At 41.7% G+C, this 15333-nt stretch overlaps 2 protein-coding genes across 3 annotated transcripts in view; one reads left to right on the top strand and one right to left on the bottom strand.

Moving 5' to 3' along the window:
• The window catches only part of LOC132222545 (complement factor H-like), a 209030-nt gene that overhangs the window by 141209 nt on the left and 52488 nt on the right, over positions 1–15333 (top strand). The window lies entirely within an intron of this gene.
• The window catches only part of LOC132222546 (complement factor H-like), a 37753-nt gene that overhangs the window by 12745 nt on the left and 9675 nt on the right, over positions 1–15333 (bottom strand). The window contains exons 8-14 of one of the 2 annotated variants that reach the window (XM_059677646.1): positions 15031–15207; positions 14017–14193; positions 13345–13554; positions 11360–11536; positions 9922–10095; positions 9517–9699; positions 8580–8994 (exon numbers count right to left, since the gene is read on the bottom strand). In XM_059677646.1, coding sequence (XP_059533629.1) covers positions 8798–8994; positions 9517–9699; positions 9922–10095; positions 11360–11536; positions 13345–13554; positions 14017–14193; positions 15031–15207 — 1295 coding nt within the window. In that variant the 3' untranslated portion in view covers positions 8580–8797. Of the gene's footprint in view, positions 1–8579; positions 8995–9516; positions 9700–9921; positions 10096–11359; positions 11537–13344; positions 13555–14016; positions 14194–15030; positions 15208–15333 lie in introns of those variants that run through there. The other variant, XM_059677647.1, reaches the window with a different exon arrangement.

Genomic DNA, 15333 nt, shown 5'->3' with positions numbered 1-15333 from the left:
TATGGTCTCAATTTTCACTAAGACTATATTGGAGTGGTGTTAATAAACGTCTAAATAATTTACCTCTTATTTTATAATATACTATGTAGCTAGCTAGCTTAAAGTGTTAAAAAATAAATTAAAGTTATAATAATAAAAATAATAGACACATTTCCTGTTTTCTTAATAAGATTGTTGTAATGCATAGTTGATCACAATTACTATAAAATGAGTCTGATATGGATGCAACATCGTTTTTCCTTTGGCTGGTTCCCATGGTAAGTATGGAAATGGGAAGCAATGGAAACAATAGGAACAGACATTTTAAATATCTCCTTCACTTAAAGTGAATGAAAACTACCACCGCATGCCTTTGGGATGAATAAGACAAAGTGAGCGAACTGTCTAGGGAATGTTCATGAACTTCGAGGTCATAAAGCAGAGAGCTCCCTCCCTGCCGCAGATGCTGGTTGTGTAGGAGCATCTCACAGTCTCCACTCACTGCACATCCCTGTAGGCTTCCTGGAGGAAGTGGCTGCTCAGAAGAGGAGCTCCCCTGCAGCACCGAAAATATAAATCACACAAGTGACATTCCTCTAACCTGTGTCCTGTGAGCCCACATTTCACTTACAAACCTAACTTTTATGTCTAGGAACTGAGACTCTGAGAGGAAAGTCTGATCACCTGCAAACAGGTAAACAGGGCAGGACCTCAGCTCAAAACGGATGAGCTGACAGCGGAATCCACACAGGCCCGTAGGCAGTTTGCAAATCGCAGGATGGTTTACGGGGGATAAACCTTGAACTGAATGATGGGCTCATGTCTACCCTACCAGTAATTCATTGTAAAAGAGAAAAAGAAATTACGTATGTTTTCTCACAAATTTCTTTTTTGGGTTTTTCAAATAGAACTATGTCAGCTTCCACCACCCACAAAAAAAAAAAAAAAATCAGTTAAAGTAAACATGTCTTCAACGGTCATTAAAATAACAGACATGAAAGTCATGAATGACTTACTAATGCATCTGGGTTGAGCTGACCATCCGTTCTGGAGACACGTAATATACCCGGATGTCTGACCATCTTCTGTGACATAATCTTGTTTGCACTTATATTTTACTTTTTGATTTAAGAGATAGCTAGATCCAGGCTCAGCAATAAATCCATTCTCAATTTTTATCTTTGACTTTAAACATGTTTCTAAAAGAAGGAGAACGTAAGGGAACGGTAAGCACATGGTCTGGGAAGAGATTCCTAAGGACTCACACACACTACAATGGAAGAAATAAGGGCCATTTGCTAATGAAAACCAGGAAAATTCCTAGTCATCCAAAGCATTGTGTCGGAGAAAATAGATTATGAGTTTCCAAAAATATTAAATCTAGATATTAAAAAATTTGGAAGGACTAAGCCAGATTTAAACACTCGGGATGCCTTGTAAGAAATTATTAATAATCGGTTTGCCTCATGAATCTGGAAGCCCACAGCCCCCCAGAGCTCTCCTAGCAACAGGCCCTTTCCTGGGCCTGATTGGGTGTCAGTATTGCAAAGAGGGTGGAGCTTAAGTGTTCTCACCCCATGGGAAGCAATGGCACTTCTGTGAGGTGATGGATGTGCTACGCAGCTCCATCTGGTGGTCATGTCACCACGTGTGCTTATATCAAAATAGCAAGCTGTCCACGTTAAACATATGCAATCCCCATGTTCAGTTACACCCCATTCGTGCTGACAAAGGAAAACCAACTGGAAAACAGAAACATGTGAGCAGGAATCAACTGGAAACCAAACATGAGAGAGAATGTACAGAGTGAAAAAGGTGGTTCATGAAACAAATGCACTAAAATGGATAAACACACGGAAAGAACAATGAAGAGAGTGCCAGCCACACAGACACAATGAGGAAGCGGAGCCAAATCTATGAACATGACCTTGTGAGGCGTATGGACACGGCCAGTGCCTAACTATGGTTCCCGAGACATAGGGTCAACCGATGGGACCTCCATTCCCAACAGGGCTTTGTTGGGAGGTGGGAATTTCCCAGATCACAGCCCAGGAAGGGAAAACCCAAGCAGACATGTCAGTCCTACTGACAGGAGAAATGAACGCTGGTATTTCCAAAGAGGCAGACACCACCAAACTCTGAATGTCCATAACCAGAGAGGAAAGAGCCCTGGAATGGGGAGGTGGAGGAGAAGAGCTCTACAAACCTGCACAGCGATCCTAGATTCTTTGGTGAATACATCCCCCTGGAGTGGAGGATAGAACCCCCTGAGAATGGGCAGAGCACAACTACCAGAGGAAAGAGCTGCCAGGAAACAACAAATTCCAAGATCCCAGGGCACACCCAGCACTGGAAACACTCAGATTAAGCAGTCATATGGGAACAGGTCTTAAACACCAATCACTTAGTAGAGAGACTAGAAGAGGCCTCCTCCATCCAGACCCTGAATAAACTCTTCTGTGCAAAGGCTCCTACACCAGCCTTATCCATTGATCAACAAGCCTTGACTAGATCACGTTGACCGGAACAACCTAGACTTCCAACACGGAACATCAAGCCAGTAGGACTCGGGGTCTCCAACCTCAAACGCCCAAGAGGAGCACTCTGGGAGGAGTCACTCGGGGTGAAGTTGTTGCTCTCAGAGCCTGTGGTGTGTCCAGTGTGAGCCCTTGGCTCCAATGGGTGTGAAACTTCTCACTGGGTTCCCAGAGCCTCATGCAGGGTGATTGTCAGAATCCCTGTTCTTTGTGGGGAAGATGACAGAACCTCCTAATCTGCCATCTTGCTCATGACACTGTTATTACAGGTTTGCTCTTTGGGGTCTTTTCCTGTTTTGTTTCGTTTTTAATTAATGTCAACCAATAGGCTTCTTTATTTTGCTATTGATACATCAAGAAATTGGCGTTTCCACTTTACACACTTGAAAAAATAAAACCAAGTAGGGCCATTTGCAAAACAAGGAGCGGAGAGAAACCCTTTGCCACAGTTATTACAGGCGAGTCTTAGACAATCACAACCAGACTGGATCTTAGACCAGTTTTCTTACCAACACGGATGCATCTGGGAGGAGGGAGCCAGCCATTCTCCGTACAGGTCATTGTGGTCTGCTTGTTTTGAAGCATGTAGCCAGGATAACAATTAACATGTACAGATGTGCCCTGCAAATAGCTTTGTTCATATCGTGGACGATGTCCATTTTCCAAATAATTGAAAATGCATTTTCCTGAGAATTATAAAATGATGATTAAAACACATAAATGGGGTCAAAATAAATTAAAAACTATCTTTATAATATTTAAATTAGATGCATAAGCATCCAAAAGTAGCACATAACTTAAGAAGCACTACAGATGCTACCAAATGTTTTTAAAATCCATATTAAATGGTATTTATCTGTAATTTCCACAATTGAAATATGTGTAAATGCTAAGGGCAGGCTTGTAGAATCTGTTTCTATGTCTCGTGCTGTTAATGAAGACCCTTGGTGAAAGAGACATCCAGTGTCGGTCTTTCTGCTCAGAGACTCATCCTCCACCTGCTTTCCCCACAGGCTTAAGGAGCTCACGTTGGCTCTCTCCACTCCCGACTATGGCTACGGGCACAGGACAGAGAGGTTCACTCACTGCGGCAGGGCACTTCCGGGGTCCAGCCATCCTTTTTGCAAGTGATGTAATCCCAGGAGCCTTGTGAAGCAGTCACATAGTTGTCATCACAGTAATAGTAAAACCATTGTCCTACCGATACCGGGAAGGATGCTCTATAACTGTCTTCCCTATATAGGTGCCCATGTTTTATTTCCGGAAAGTCACAGGGCTTAACTAGCAAGTGAAACAAACAAGACACAGTATAAGTAATGTTTTGCCTTAATAGAAATGTAATGAGAGATACCTTGTTTCATTGATGAATTATGTTCTCATGTGCCCAGAATTACACTCATTGCATTAGGCTTTCTAGGACAAGAGAAGTTATCATCTTCAGATGATGTGACTAACACTTGTTCCCTGATCATTTCACAATATATACAAATACGGAATCTTTATAGTGAACACCTGAATGTAACACAACACTGCAGGACAATTTAATCTGCATAAACCATCACTCTCCCTGTCACTGTCATGCACACTGAGGCCTGTGTTATGGTGGTCATGGCCTCCTCTTGTCTGTCAAGAGGCACCTGACTGTCCACATTCATTTGGCCTTGGCCTTGAATGAACACTGAGCCATTGACCTGTTCTGTGTATCATTTCATTTTTCCTCCATGGAAGATCCAGCTTAAGTGCGGGCCCCTTTTCCAATGAGCTGATCCACAAGGAGCAGCAATGAGATGGTAGAGACAGAAAACACTGGAAAAGGGCAGCCCCCCAGGAATGAAGTGCCCTGTGGGCTGAGGGGCGTGTGTGACAGGTGGGGCTTTAGAAAGTGCACAGTGTCTCCCACACTCATCCCCTCATACAGGGAACCCGTGCCCCTCCCTTGAGTGAGGCTGGACTGAGAGGCCCTCTTCTGAAGAGGTCACGTGGCTGAGGGGACCGTGTGACCAGGTCATCGATGCTCTGGAGGCGCCCCCAGGGCCCTCAGGTCATCGCTCTGGGAGGGTGACCTGCCCTCAGGCCGCCGATGGGGACGCCCAGGGGGACGGCTGTGGAGGCTCCTGCACTCGCCCTGGGCCGCATCCCAGGGAGCAGCAGGGAGGACCCAGAACCAGGCAGCTAAGCGGCTCCCCAATACTGACACCCCAACACTGACATACAGGGGGCTGTTGTCCGAGGCCGTATGTTCGGGGGAGTTTGTTACACAGACACCAATATCTCATGTTCTAGGTGTTGAATGGTAGTGTTGTTACCCAGTGTTCTAATTCACATAGTAGAATATTAGTGAGAGAAACATATATGCATACATATTCCTGTACATATTTAACATTGATTAGCAAAAAGTTAAAAGTTTTTATTAACAAAAATGTGGTTTTGATCTTAGAATTGGAGACTTTGGAAATCAAAGACTGCCTTGAGCCTCTGTGTTACCTTCTCAGTGAGCGAAAGATTTGGACTTATTAGGTCCCCTTTAGTTTTCATTTATTTTTTATCAACTTCAGAGAAAAAGGGTGAGGGAGAGAGAGAGAGAAACATCTATGATGAGAGAGAATCAAGGATCCGCTGCTTCCTGCACGCCCCTACTTGGATCAGCCCACAGACCGGGCATGTGCCCTGCTGGGAATTGAACAGTGACCTCCTGGTTCACAGGTCAACACTAAACCATTAGCCACACCAGCCAGGCAGATCCCTTTTATTTTTCAGTTTAAGAGAAGTAGTTGCAGAATTAAGAAGCAGGTGAAGATATGGAGGGAACTTACAGCTACATTTTGGAGGAGGACCCCAGCCCTTGTCAGTACAATTTACAGTGTTTTCCTGGGTGGAAGGGAAGAAGCCACTTGTACAGGAGTATGTGATTCCGTGTCCCAGGTCATGTCAGCAATGAAGTGACTGTTTGCAAAGGGTCACACGCTGATCACCTAGTCACAGTGTAAAGTAAAATATGTCTGCAGTGTTTGATGTTAATCGACACGAACCTCAAATGAGCCTTAAATATGTTTATTTTTCCTGGCCGGTGTGGCTCCCAGGTTGAGCATGACCTCTGAACCAGGAGGTCAGGGTTTGTTTGCTGCTGAGGCCACATATCCAGGTTGGCAGCTTGATCCCCAGTGGGGGAAGGGGGGGAAGGAGGGAGCCTATCAATGATTCTCTCTCATAATTGATGTTTCTAACTCTCCCTCTCCTTTCCTCTCTAAAAACAATAAATATATATTTTAATACATGTTTTTCACTCACTTTAATCTGCTATATCTACCATATTTTCAGATTCCCATTGCATTTCAATCTACATATCTTAGTTTTCACTTCATAGTATAGCTACACTTAACACCAATGCTTGAAGCCAAAAGCTCTGAGACACATATAAAAGCACACATTTCCCTAAGAGACCAACCAAATACTATTGGGAGAGTGTTGTTAAATTAGTTAGGAATAGAAGAACTTCTGGTGGTTGCTTTCAAGCAGTGGGCATACATCCCTTGACAAATTGTAATTCCCTACTCTCATCATCTCCATGAAAGTAAACGGTGCTGTTAAAACATTGCCGGTGCCTCTGTCCAAAAGAGTGACAGCTGAGACTGTACAAAGTGTGAGGCCACATGGTTCCTACTGTTAGGAGCCATCATTGAGATTTGGAATAATAATCCCCCATGGGCACTCCCTGCTGTGAATCAGTAGAAACATCCAGTTCGCACAGGGACGGATGAATTGGGCCAAAGGTGGCTTTTAGTTAGCCAGTCCCTGTACTTTCCATCATTCCTGCCAATGACTTATTGTGAGAGATTGTCCCTAATGAATGCAGAGAACAAAGTTTTGGTAAATTACCCTCCAATACCCATAGCTGGTGGGTTTGACTGCTGGTCAAGGGCACATATCTTGGTGGCAGTTTCCATCCTGTGCCCTGGTCAGGGCTTGTGTGAGAGGCAACCAGTCCATGTGTCTCTCACATCACTGTGTGTGTGTGTCTCTCTCATCCTCTTCTCCCTCCCTTGCTCTCTTTCTCTAAAGTTCAATGGAAAAATATCCTCAGGTGAGGATTTTTTAAAAAGTAAAAACAAATGAAAATGGGCAAAATTCTTTAAGAAGGAGCTAAATATTCCCGTCAGTTTCAACTCACCTTGTCCTCGAGCCGAGGAGACCCACAGGGTGAGGATGACCGTGACTAGTAACTGCATGGTAGGCTCCCCGGGTGTGTGTTAGTGCAGATCTTCCAGTGCTGCTGTTTGGGGTTAAATCTGCTGCAGTTACCAAGTGTGGCTCTAAATTTAAGTGAAACTACCGGGAAGCTGATTAACTGGGGTCACTCGGGAGATATCAAAGTTCAAAGACTTTTGCAATATCTGTGTATTTACATGAAGGGTTTCACAATCATTTCTTGAGTTACTTCCGTGATACGTATTTGTGCCACTTTCCTTAGATAAGTTGAAACCTGGATCCAAGAGTGATATGAAACTCGAATCTTTTACAGAGGCAGAGCTGCCTCAAACAGATTGTCAAACTGCAGCGGGAAGGCCGGGGAGGGCTGGGGGGCAGGAGGTAGGGGGGTAAGAGATCAACTAAAGGACTTGTATGCATGCATATAAGCATAACCAATGGACATAAGACACTGGGTGATAGGGGAGGCTAGGGGACTGTCTAGGGCGGGGGGATAAAATGGATACATATGTAATACCCTTTGTAATACTTTAAGCAATAAAAAAAAAATAAAATAAAATAAAATAAAAAAAAAAACCTCGAATCTTTAAACGCTTCTTGAGAATCGGTGAGGTTCTTCCTCAACCAGGAGATTCACATGGGAATAGTTCTGCCTGCATGTCCCTGTCACGTTCTCTCACCCGAGTGCAGTCCTTTGCGGTCTATGGACACAGCGTACATCCCTGTCTGTAGGAAAGCACTGATTTTTGTGTAAATTCACAATAGAAAACACCACAAAGTCCAAGAATTTCAGCACATTGTTGGCATTCAATTTTTATTCATGATTTAAGAAGGAGGAGGAGAGAGAGAGAGAGGTATCGATGTGAGAGAGACACATCAATTGCTTGTGTCCTGTGCACCCCCGACTGGGACAGGGAACGAACCTGCAACCCAGATACATGTCCTTGATCAGGACTTGACCCGCAGACCCTCTGGTCCTTGGACCAAAACCCTGACCACTGAACCACAGGACAATTTTAACAAATAATTTTTGATTGTACTATTTCCGACAGTACATTCTAAGCTCATGTGTTTTGTTTGACGGTTAAACATTCAATTTAATAGGCAGAAGGCCACACCGTTACCTCCATTGCTGTTTATTGCTCTAGTGGCAAGTAGTCTAATCCCATGATGGTGAAGAATTATTGTCTTGGTACAAGTGTAAGCAATGATATTGTTGCCTTAACAACTTTGGGAGAAGTTTAAGTTGAAAAAGAGGCTAACATATGGCTTTCATGTCCTTTGAAATATAGTGGGAAAGAGCAGGAAATGCCAGAAGACTGGCAAGCTTTGAGCAAAGAGCAGTAGGTGGGACTGGCCACATCTTTGGGGCCACAGGGCTTCTTCATTCACATCTGGGGAACCTCACTGTCCCTTCCTGACACGTACTTATACTCGATATTTTATCAGTTTTCAAGTCCGTGTTACAATGGCTAGGTCCCTGATTAGAATCTAATACCTCCTTATCACCTGTTTGAATGATTGTATGTGCTGGGTGGATAGTAGATGTTGCATTTCATCATTCTGGGGGTATAGTGAGCCATGGATAGAGAAGCAAAACTAAGTAATAACCTCTACCATCTGTTGCCAACATGGGTGTGACACAGTTTGGTTTTGATGAGTTTGATAAGTGGTTTTCAGGTGAAGATGGAGACAAGCATTTTTTATCTTTTCCTCTGAAATTAGAGTCTCAAAACGCCCACAGCTGTGGAGAAGCTGAGAAAGTTGGGAGGGGGATGGGGGGAGCAGGGAGGGGAGAGATGGCATCTACTTTCTGGCCAATGTGAATGACGTTTCATGAACAGAACACGTAGCATGTTGTTTTATCACATTTTAATGAGATGCTTATGAGAAGTGGTCCGTTGGTCTCAGATTACAATGACATCTCCCACATGGCATTTAACAGGAATTCTAATTAATGAATACAAGTGAGTTACAGCCTACTAGAAAAATAAATTGAGAAGAATTAGATTAATATTTAAACATTCTGAATGAGGCACATATTTTAATGTGAAAACTGCCACATAGCTCTCATTTTATACACAAGTGGGATACTCCATTTTTCCTTCTTGACATTGTACTCGGAATGCAGATGCTGGTGACACTTTAGTATACTGAGGTCGACACACAAATTCAACATAATCATTTGATCTAGAATAAACCTTTTTTGCATATGAATATCTCAACTCTATGTTATGTTCTTTCATGATTTCTTCTGATATTACGCATGCATCTGAAAGTTAAAAAAAAAACATAAAACTTTAATTAGCAACAAATATTTCCCACAGAATTATACACTTTTATGTAGAATTTTCTACACAGATCCAGAAATTTATTCTCATACCCTAATCCAAACCAATTCATTGAAAATCCATCATGTTGCTATAACTCATTTTAACTATCGATGATGTTACAATGAGGCACTCTGTGGAATGCGTGATCATTACATGTTATAATCAACATTCACAATGTCAACTATGCTAGAAGGGCTTTCATTAAAGAATCCTTGAATGGGTGGTGGAGGTGGATGAGGGTGGAGGGGGCATAAGTGGTGATGGGGAAAAAAATTAAAATAAAGAAAAATGATAGTTTCTTGCTGTTGTTGCTCAAAAACTTTTCAGACTTTTTACCCTCAGACTTGACTATTTGGTAGTCAACAGAATAGGTGATAATCCATTCAAGTTCTGTTGTAAACAGCAAACATGACATTCATTACACGGATTTCCCAAGGTCCACGAGACATTAAAGGACTTACTTAAGCATTTGGGTGGCTCAGACCACTGTCCATCACGGCACGTTATTCTCCTGTTTCCCTCAAGTTCATAGAAGGCCTGGCATTGATACTCCACTGAAGACCCCGAAGCGTAGAATGGTGATATATATGTGGTAACGTCTCCATTGTCAATAGCAGGAGGGCGCCCACATTGTCCTGTGGGCTCTAAGAGAGGATAGTGTTGGTTTATTGAGTGGGCAGTTGATTTTAAGGGAGCTGCGGAGTAGGTGGGAGCTACACTCACCTCCTCCCGGCCCCAAACCGATTTACAGGAATTGATAGAGCAACAAACCTGAGTAACCAATGAAGGCCAGCGGGACAGGAGTCTAGTAACCAAGTGCTTACAGAAGCTGCACAGAGACTGGGAGGGGAGAATGAGACACCTACCCTTGCACTCTGGTGGGTCTGTCCAATTCCCACTTAAGCATGTCACCACTGCTTTCCCGAAGAGGCCCAAAGGCTGCCTGCATTCATAACGTGCTGTGTCCCCATGTCGATACCTGGACTTCTGGTTTGGTATGAAGGCATTTTGCACTGTGGGAGGGCTGCCACAGGAGACATCTGAATAAAGAGGAAAAAAGGGATCTCTAATGCAGTGATCATTTAGACGCAATTGAGACGGAAAACTTCACAAATTTACAGACAAGATTGAAAAAAGAAGATAAAGCAATTTATTTGGTAAGAGGAAAGCTTTTATATCTTAAGTTTCTTTTCCATCCTCTCTCAAAGGTTCATAGACATTTTTAGGCCAATGAAAATGATGATTATTCTGTGCAAAACTTTTTAGTTTGAGGTAGTCCTATTTGTTTAATTTATTTTTCTTTTGTTTTGCTTGCCTGGGGAGATATATCAGAAAATAAATATTACTATGAGAAATGTCTAAGATTTTACTGCCCATGTTTTTTTTTCTAGGATTTTTATGGTTTTTGAATCTTGCATTTACGTCTTTAATCCATTTTGAGATTATTCTTGCGTAAGGTATAAGAAGGTGGTCCAATTTCATTTTTGTTGTTGTTGTGTTTTCCAATTATACCAGCACCATTAATGGCACCCCAATAAATTCAATAAAAATTTTAAAACTTTTTTAAAAGTAAAAAAAAAATGACGGTTTTTCTGAACATTTTTCTTTAAGTTTAGTAAAATAAATGATGATATAAAATCAAAGTGAATTTATAAACCCAAGAAACTCATAATAAACATATTATTTGGCAGCCAAATGTGGTTCTCAAACATCATGATTTTGAATTGGGATTTCAGGCCCTTAGGAAATGAGCAGAGTAGCCAGGTTCTTAGAGAGTAAGTCAAGTATTTACATGCTTTGAGGAATATCGCATGGCTAAAGAAGATGATACGTACTTAAGATATCCACACAGAAACTGAAGAAAAATAAGAGTACAATATATTTACAGTTTCCTAAAAATACTTTCATAATGTGAGTGCTTAAGGGCACTGCAGTGAGCACTGTGAGGTTCACTGGGGAGACTCGGGTGGATATAAAGCAATAAGAGACTGAAGCTACGGTTCCCCACAAAAGTGGGCGCAGAGCCCGCTGGGAATTGCTACAACGGTTTCAGGGTCACAACCCCTGAGCTTCTGATGCTGAGTCTGAGTGAGCCTGTGAGTCTGCATTTGCCTTTCTACCGATTCCCCAGAGACGCTGACACGGCTGTTTCCGGGGTCACACTCTGAGGGCTCTGGGGTCCCAATGCCCAGCACTGAGTGCACATCCCATTCCTCTCTGTTGAGGCATAAACCTTCCTTCATCTGGCCTCACCAGAACCTACATCTATTTTTTAATGATGGGAGAAGCCATTCACCAAAATACCTTTGCATGTGGGTGTTCCTACCCAAATGCCGTCCCTACACTCTACAACATTGGGTCCATACATTTGGTAATAGTCTGGACATCCATAAGCCACTTGTTCTCCTGACTTATATGAGTTCTTCTTCCGGCCTGTGAGGATGGCATTGCCATAGCTGGGTGGGCTAGGACAAATTTTTTCTGAAAAAGGAAGAACATAGACTTTTCAGTAAATCTTTAAAAGTACATGTTGGCCAATAATTATACTTTAGATTAATAGATACACACCAAACCAATGTCTACTATACAATGTCTTTCCTATAACTTGAAAATGGTAGCCATCTTGATTTAATTACATTGAATAATTTTACATTTATCAAAAGTGCAACGTGGGGATGGTGGCATTGAAAGCCTGAGGAGATGGGCATACCGGGCATGACCGAGACCAAACTTCTTATAATCAAATTCTTATCTGTCCACACGGGCACAGACACTATGTGCATTTGATATTTTTTGCTTCTGTCTAAATCTTTCCCCATAATTACATCAAACATCTTTAAATAACTATGTTTTTATTTATTTCAGAGAGGAAGAGAGAGGGTTTAGTGATAGAAACACCAATGGTGAGAGAGAATCATTGATTGGCTGCCTCCAGTACATACCACACTGGGGATTCAATCCTGCAATCCAGCATGTGCCCTGACTGGGAATCAAACTGTGGTCTCCTAGTTCATAGGTAAATGCTCAACCACTGAGCCATGTGGGCCTGGCTACATCAAACATCTAGACCATTACGGATTTATGAGGAGACAACTGATAAACTCTCAGTGAAATGAATAATGATGAGGTTGGTGAGCAGGGACCAGCTATGATACAGGAAGAGATGAGAAGTCAGAGGATCCCCATCAGAGCACGTGGACAGTGAACACAGATGACATCAAGTGAAATAATTTGGCTCCTGTTGCCAAACTTCTCATATTACTATTAATTGTGCTATTCATTCTCTAGCAGAATCCAGAACTTCTAGAGATATCTTCTAGAATTAATGCAGTTCTATAGTTTTACCATGGATGTTCTGAACTAAAGATATTCATCAGCCTTAGAAGAAAATGAAATACACTATACTTGTGCATTCTGGGGGATGGGACCAATTTCCTCCTGAACATTCTACAGTCGCAGATCCACAGATCTGAAATCCTCTGTTACAGGTATACGAATATTTTATCCCATGTGGATAACTGTTTAACCTGTTAGGAAGAACAGCTTTGGAAACTACAGGGGATGGTCCACAAGGAAGTCCAAGAAAACAAAAAGAAAGAAAAGAAAGAGTGACTGCATATTTCACTAACTCTGAACTTTACTTCATGTCCTGGTTGTCATATTTGGTACTTTCATTTGAAAGAAAATGATCACACAGGTGCTAAGATCACATGACAGGAAAGGTGCACAAATGCTTCACAGACCACCATGGTGGTGTGTCCAGGTGTCAGCTTGAGCAGGAACTTGAAGCAAAAACTATGAACACACCTGAGATTGAGCGTGTTAATGCTTCTCTAACGAATCATAAGCAACAAAAAGAAACACATTGAGAATCCTCTTAAGAAAAGTATCCTCTACTGTAAGAGATCAGAAGGGGCAATGGAGAGAGAACATAAATCTTTATAAAACCTGGTGACAAAGCCTTCATTGCAACCCATAGGAATATGTAGGAGCACGAACAGGTATAATTATATGAAGAGTGAGGTTTCATTTCACCACATTTCAGGTTTTATAGGAAAAAATGCCCGAATTACAAGTGATTTCATAATGAACCAATAAAAGTAATAAAAATAGGCTTGATTTGTTTCTGCAAAAATAATTTGGTAAAATATTATAATCTATATAAATGAAATATAATGCTCTTATACGTTTATAAATCTAAGAGTTTTTTCTCATGACTATGATGGTGACGATGGATTATCTTACTGAACTGCACCAAAACAGAACTTCAGTGTGCATGCTGTCCTCACCTACACACTGTGGTGGAGCACTCCATTTTCCCCGGTGGCATGTTATCCCATCTTCTTTGGATAATTTGAAACCATCCTTACAAATATAACTTAATGTGGTGCCGTGTGCATATAGCTTGGGTCCCAATGATTCTCTTTCGTCTTCTGAAGATCTGGATGAATTAATGCTTCCATGTTCTACATGAGGTGGTTGAGAACACAGCGTGTTTTCTATATGAAAAATAGAGATTAGAGGGTGAAGCACAAAGATAATGTTTAAATTGAAAAATAAAATCCAACACTGTTTGGGATTTTAAACTAGGGACATTGGAACCAATTAAATTATGAATAACTAAAAGTATTTGAAACTTGCAAAGACATATGTGCCCATAAAATTGATGCTACGGTCCATGTGTCCCATATGCCTCTTCAGTCTCCTCCTGTTCGTCTTGAGGAGTGACATACGCATACACAGAACTTAGATATTTCACAGTCACCGGAAATTTCTGTTTGCATTCGTTTCACATTAGAAAGGAAATAATGCTGATTGATTTTGGCACCTGGTTGGAGGGTACTGTTTTGAGATGAGTGGGATGGGTAGGGGAGAAGGGTGATCTTGTTTTTTTACACAAAGCAGGGCTGTGGGTTATCCTCATCTAAGAGGCAGTGTAACGCAAGGGACCCACTACTGACCGACACAGCGCGGTATTGACTGCCATCGTCCATCCTGGCACACGATTTCCTCTCCTTCGTGCATTAGAAAGTTTTCTTGACAGAGAATAGATATTTTTTCTCCTTCTTGAAAATTCACTGAAAGGGCCATATGTTGCGAATTGGGAATCTGAGGTGGAGGTGGACATCGTGGTGCTTCTAAAAATATTAAAATTAGATTTCTTGATGAAAAATCCTAAGTCAAAAATATTAAAATAACAATTCAGTGAATAAAATGATCAATAATAATGCACCTGGAAAGATCAAACTATAATGCTATGTTCTGTGTTTAAATATGTTATACTTTCATCTTGCTTGTCACTCTAATATACCTCATTGGGTTTATATTCTCATGGCCTTCCTTGTAGGTTCTTTATTCGTTCTGTGATCAATCTTGGGTAGCTGAGCTTATGTAAAATGCTTTCTGTATATTCTAGGCCCATGGAAATTGGTAAAAATATTGAGATGAGTGGGTCAAGGTGCCCTCAATTAAAGAAGAGCAATAAAGATATGAAAAGAGGAATGAACCCTGTGTTATTGGAATTGGTGGTGGCAATGAGACTCAGTGTTTGCCAGACAGATAAATGAGCAAAGACAGATGACTAGATGTGCAGATTCCTACAGAGATAGAGGGATGCAGACATAGATAGAGCGTGCACCCATGGATGCTTAGATAAATACACGCGTTACAGGCATAGGCACATCTGTAAGGTAAGAACTTGGTGGCAATGGGATCCCAATAGGAATGCGCACACCCACTGCCCAATGTGACTCTAAAGCCACCGCACTGCCGGGTGGTTTGTTGACAGCTGACCAATGCACCGGATACAATGACTATTCAGAAACAGTGTTTTGGTTATTTTCTAAATTACTTTCAGGCTACAACATTATTGTCGTAATACAGACTTAGAAATAAAATGTTAAGACACAAAGAGACACCTTGTACAAGGCAGGAAGGAAAATCACCATTTGGAAATGTTCTAAACAAGAGCTCACCTGTGCAGGTCACCTCGGGCTCCCATCTTCCGTTCACGCAGACTGAGCGTTTCTGCTTTGCCTTCCTCCCACAAGTGTAACTGATTTCCTTATTATGCTCATATTCAACCCTACCTGACAACTTTGTCTCATAGGCAATTGTCTTTGGTAATTTACACGTCTTCAGTTCAACTGTCGCTGTAAAATGAAAATATTCCATTGAAGACACCAACTATGAAAATCCAGGCAACTAATAAAAAAAAAAAACCAACACAACAACTATGGAGTCCAGAATCTAAATTCCAGCAGCAACGTTCTTCCTGA

This window comes from Myotis daubentonii, chromosome 20 (assembly GCF_963259705.1).
Source record: "Myotis daubentonii chromosome 20, mMyoDau2.1, whole genome shotgun sequence".
Taxonomy (NCBI): domain Eukaryota; kingdom Metazoa; phylum Chordata; class Mammalia; order Chiroptera; family Vespertilionidae; genus Myotis; species Myotis daubentonii.
The sequence above is the reverse complement of the archived record's forward strand: the minus strand, read 5'-3'. Positions and strand labels throughout refer to the sequence as shown.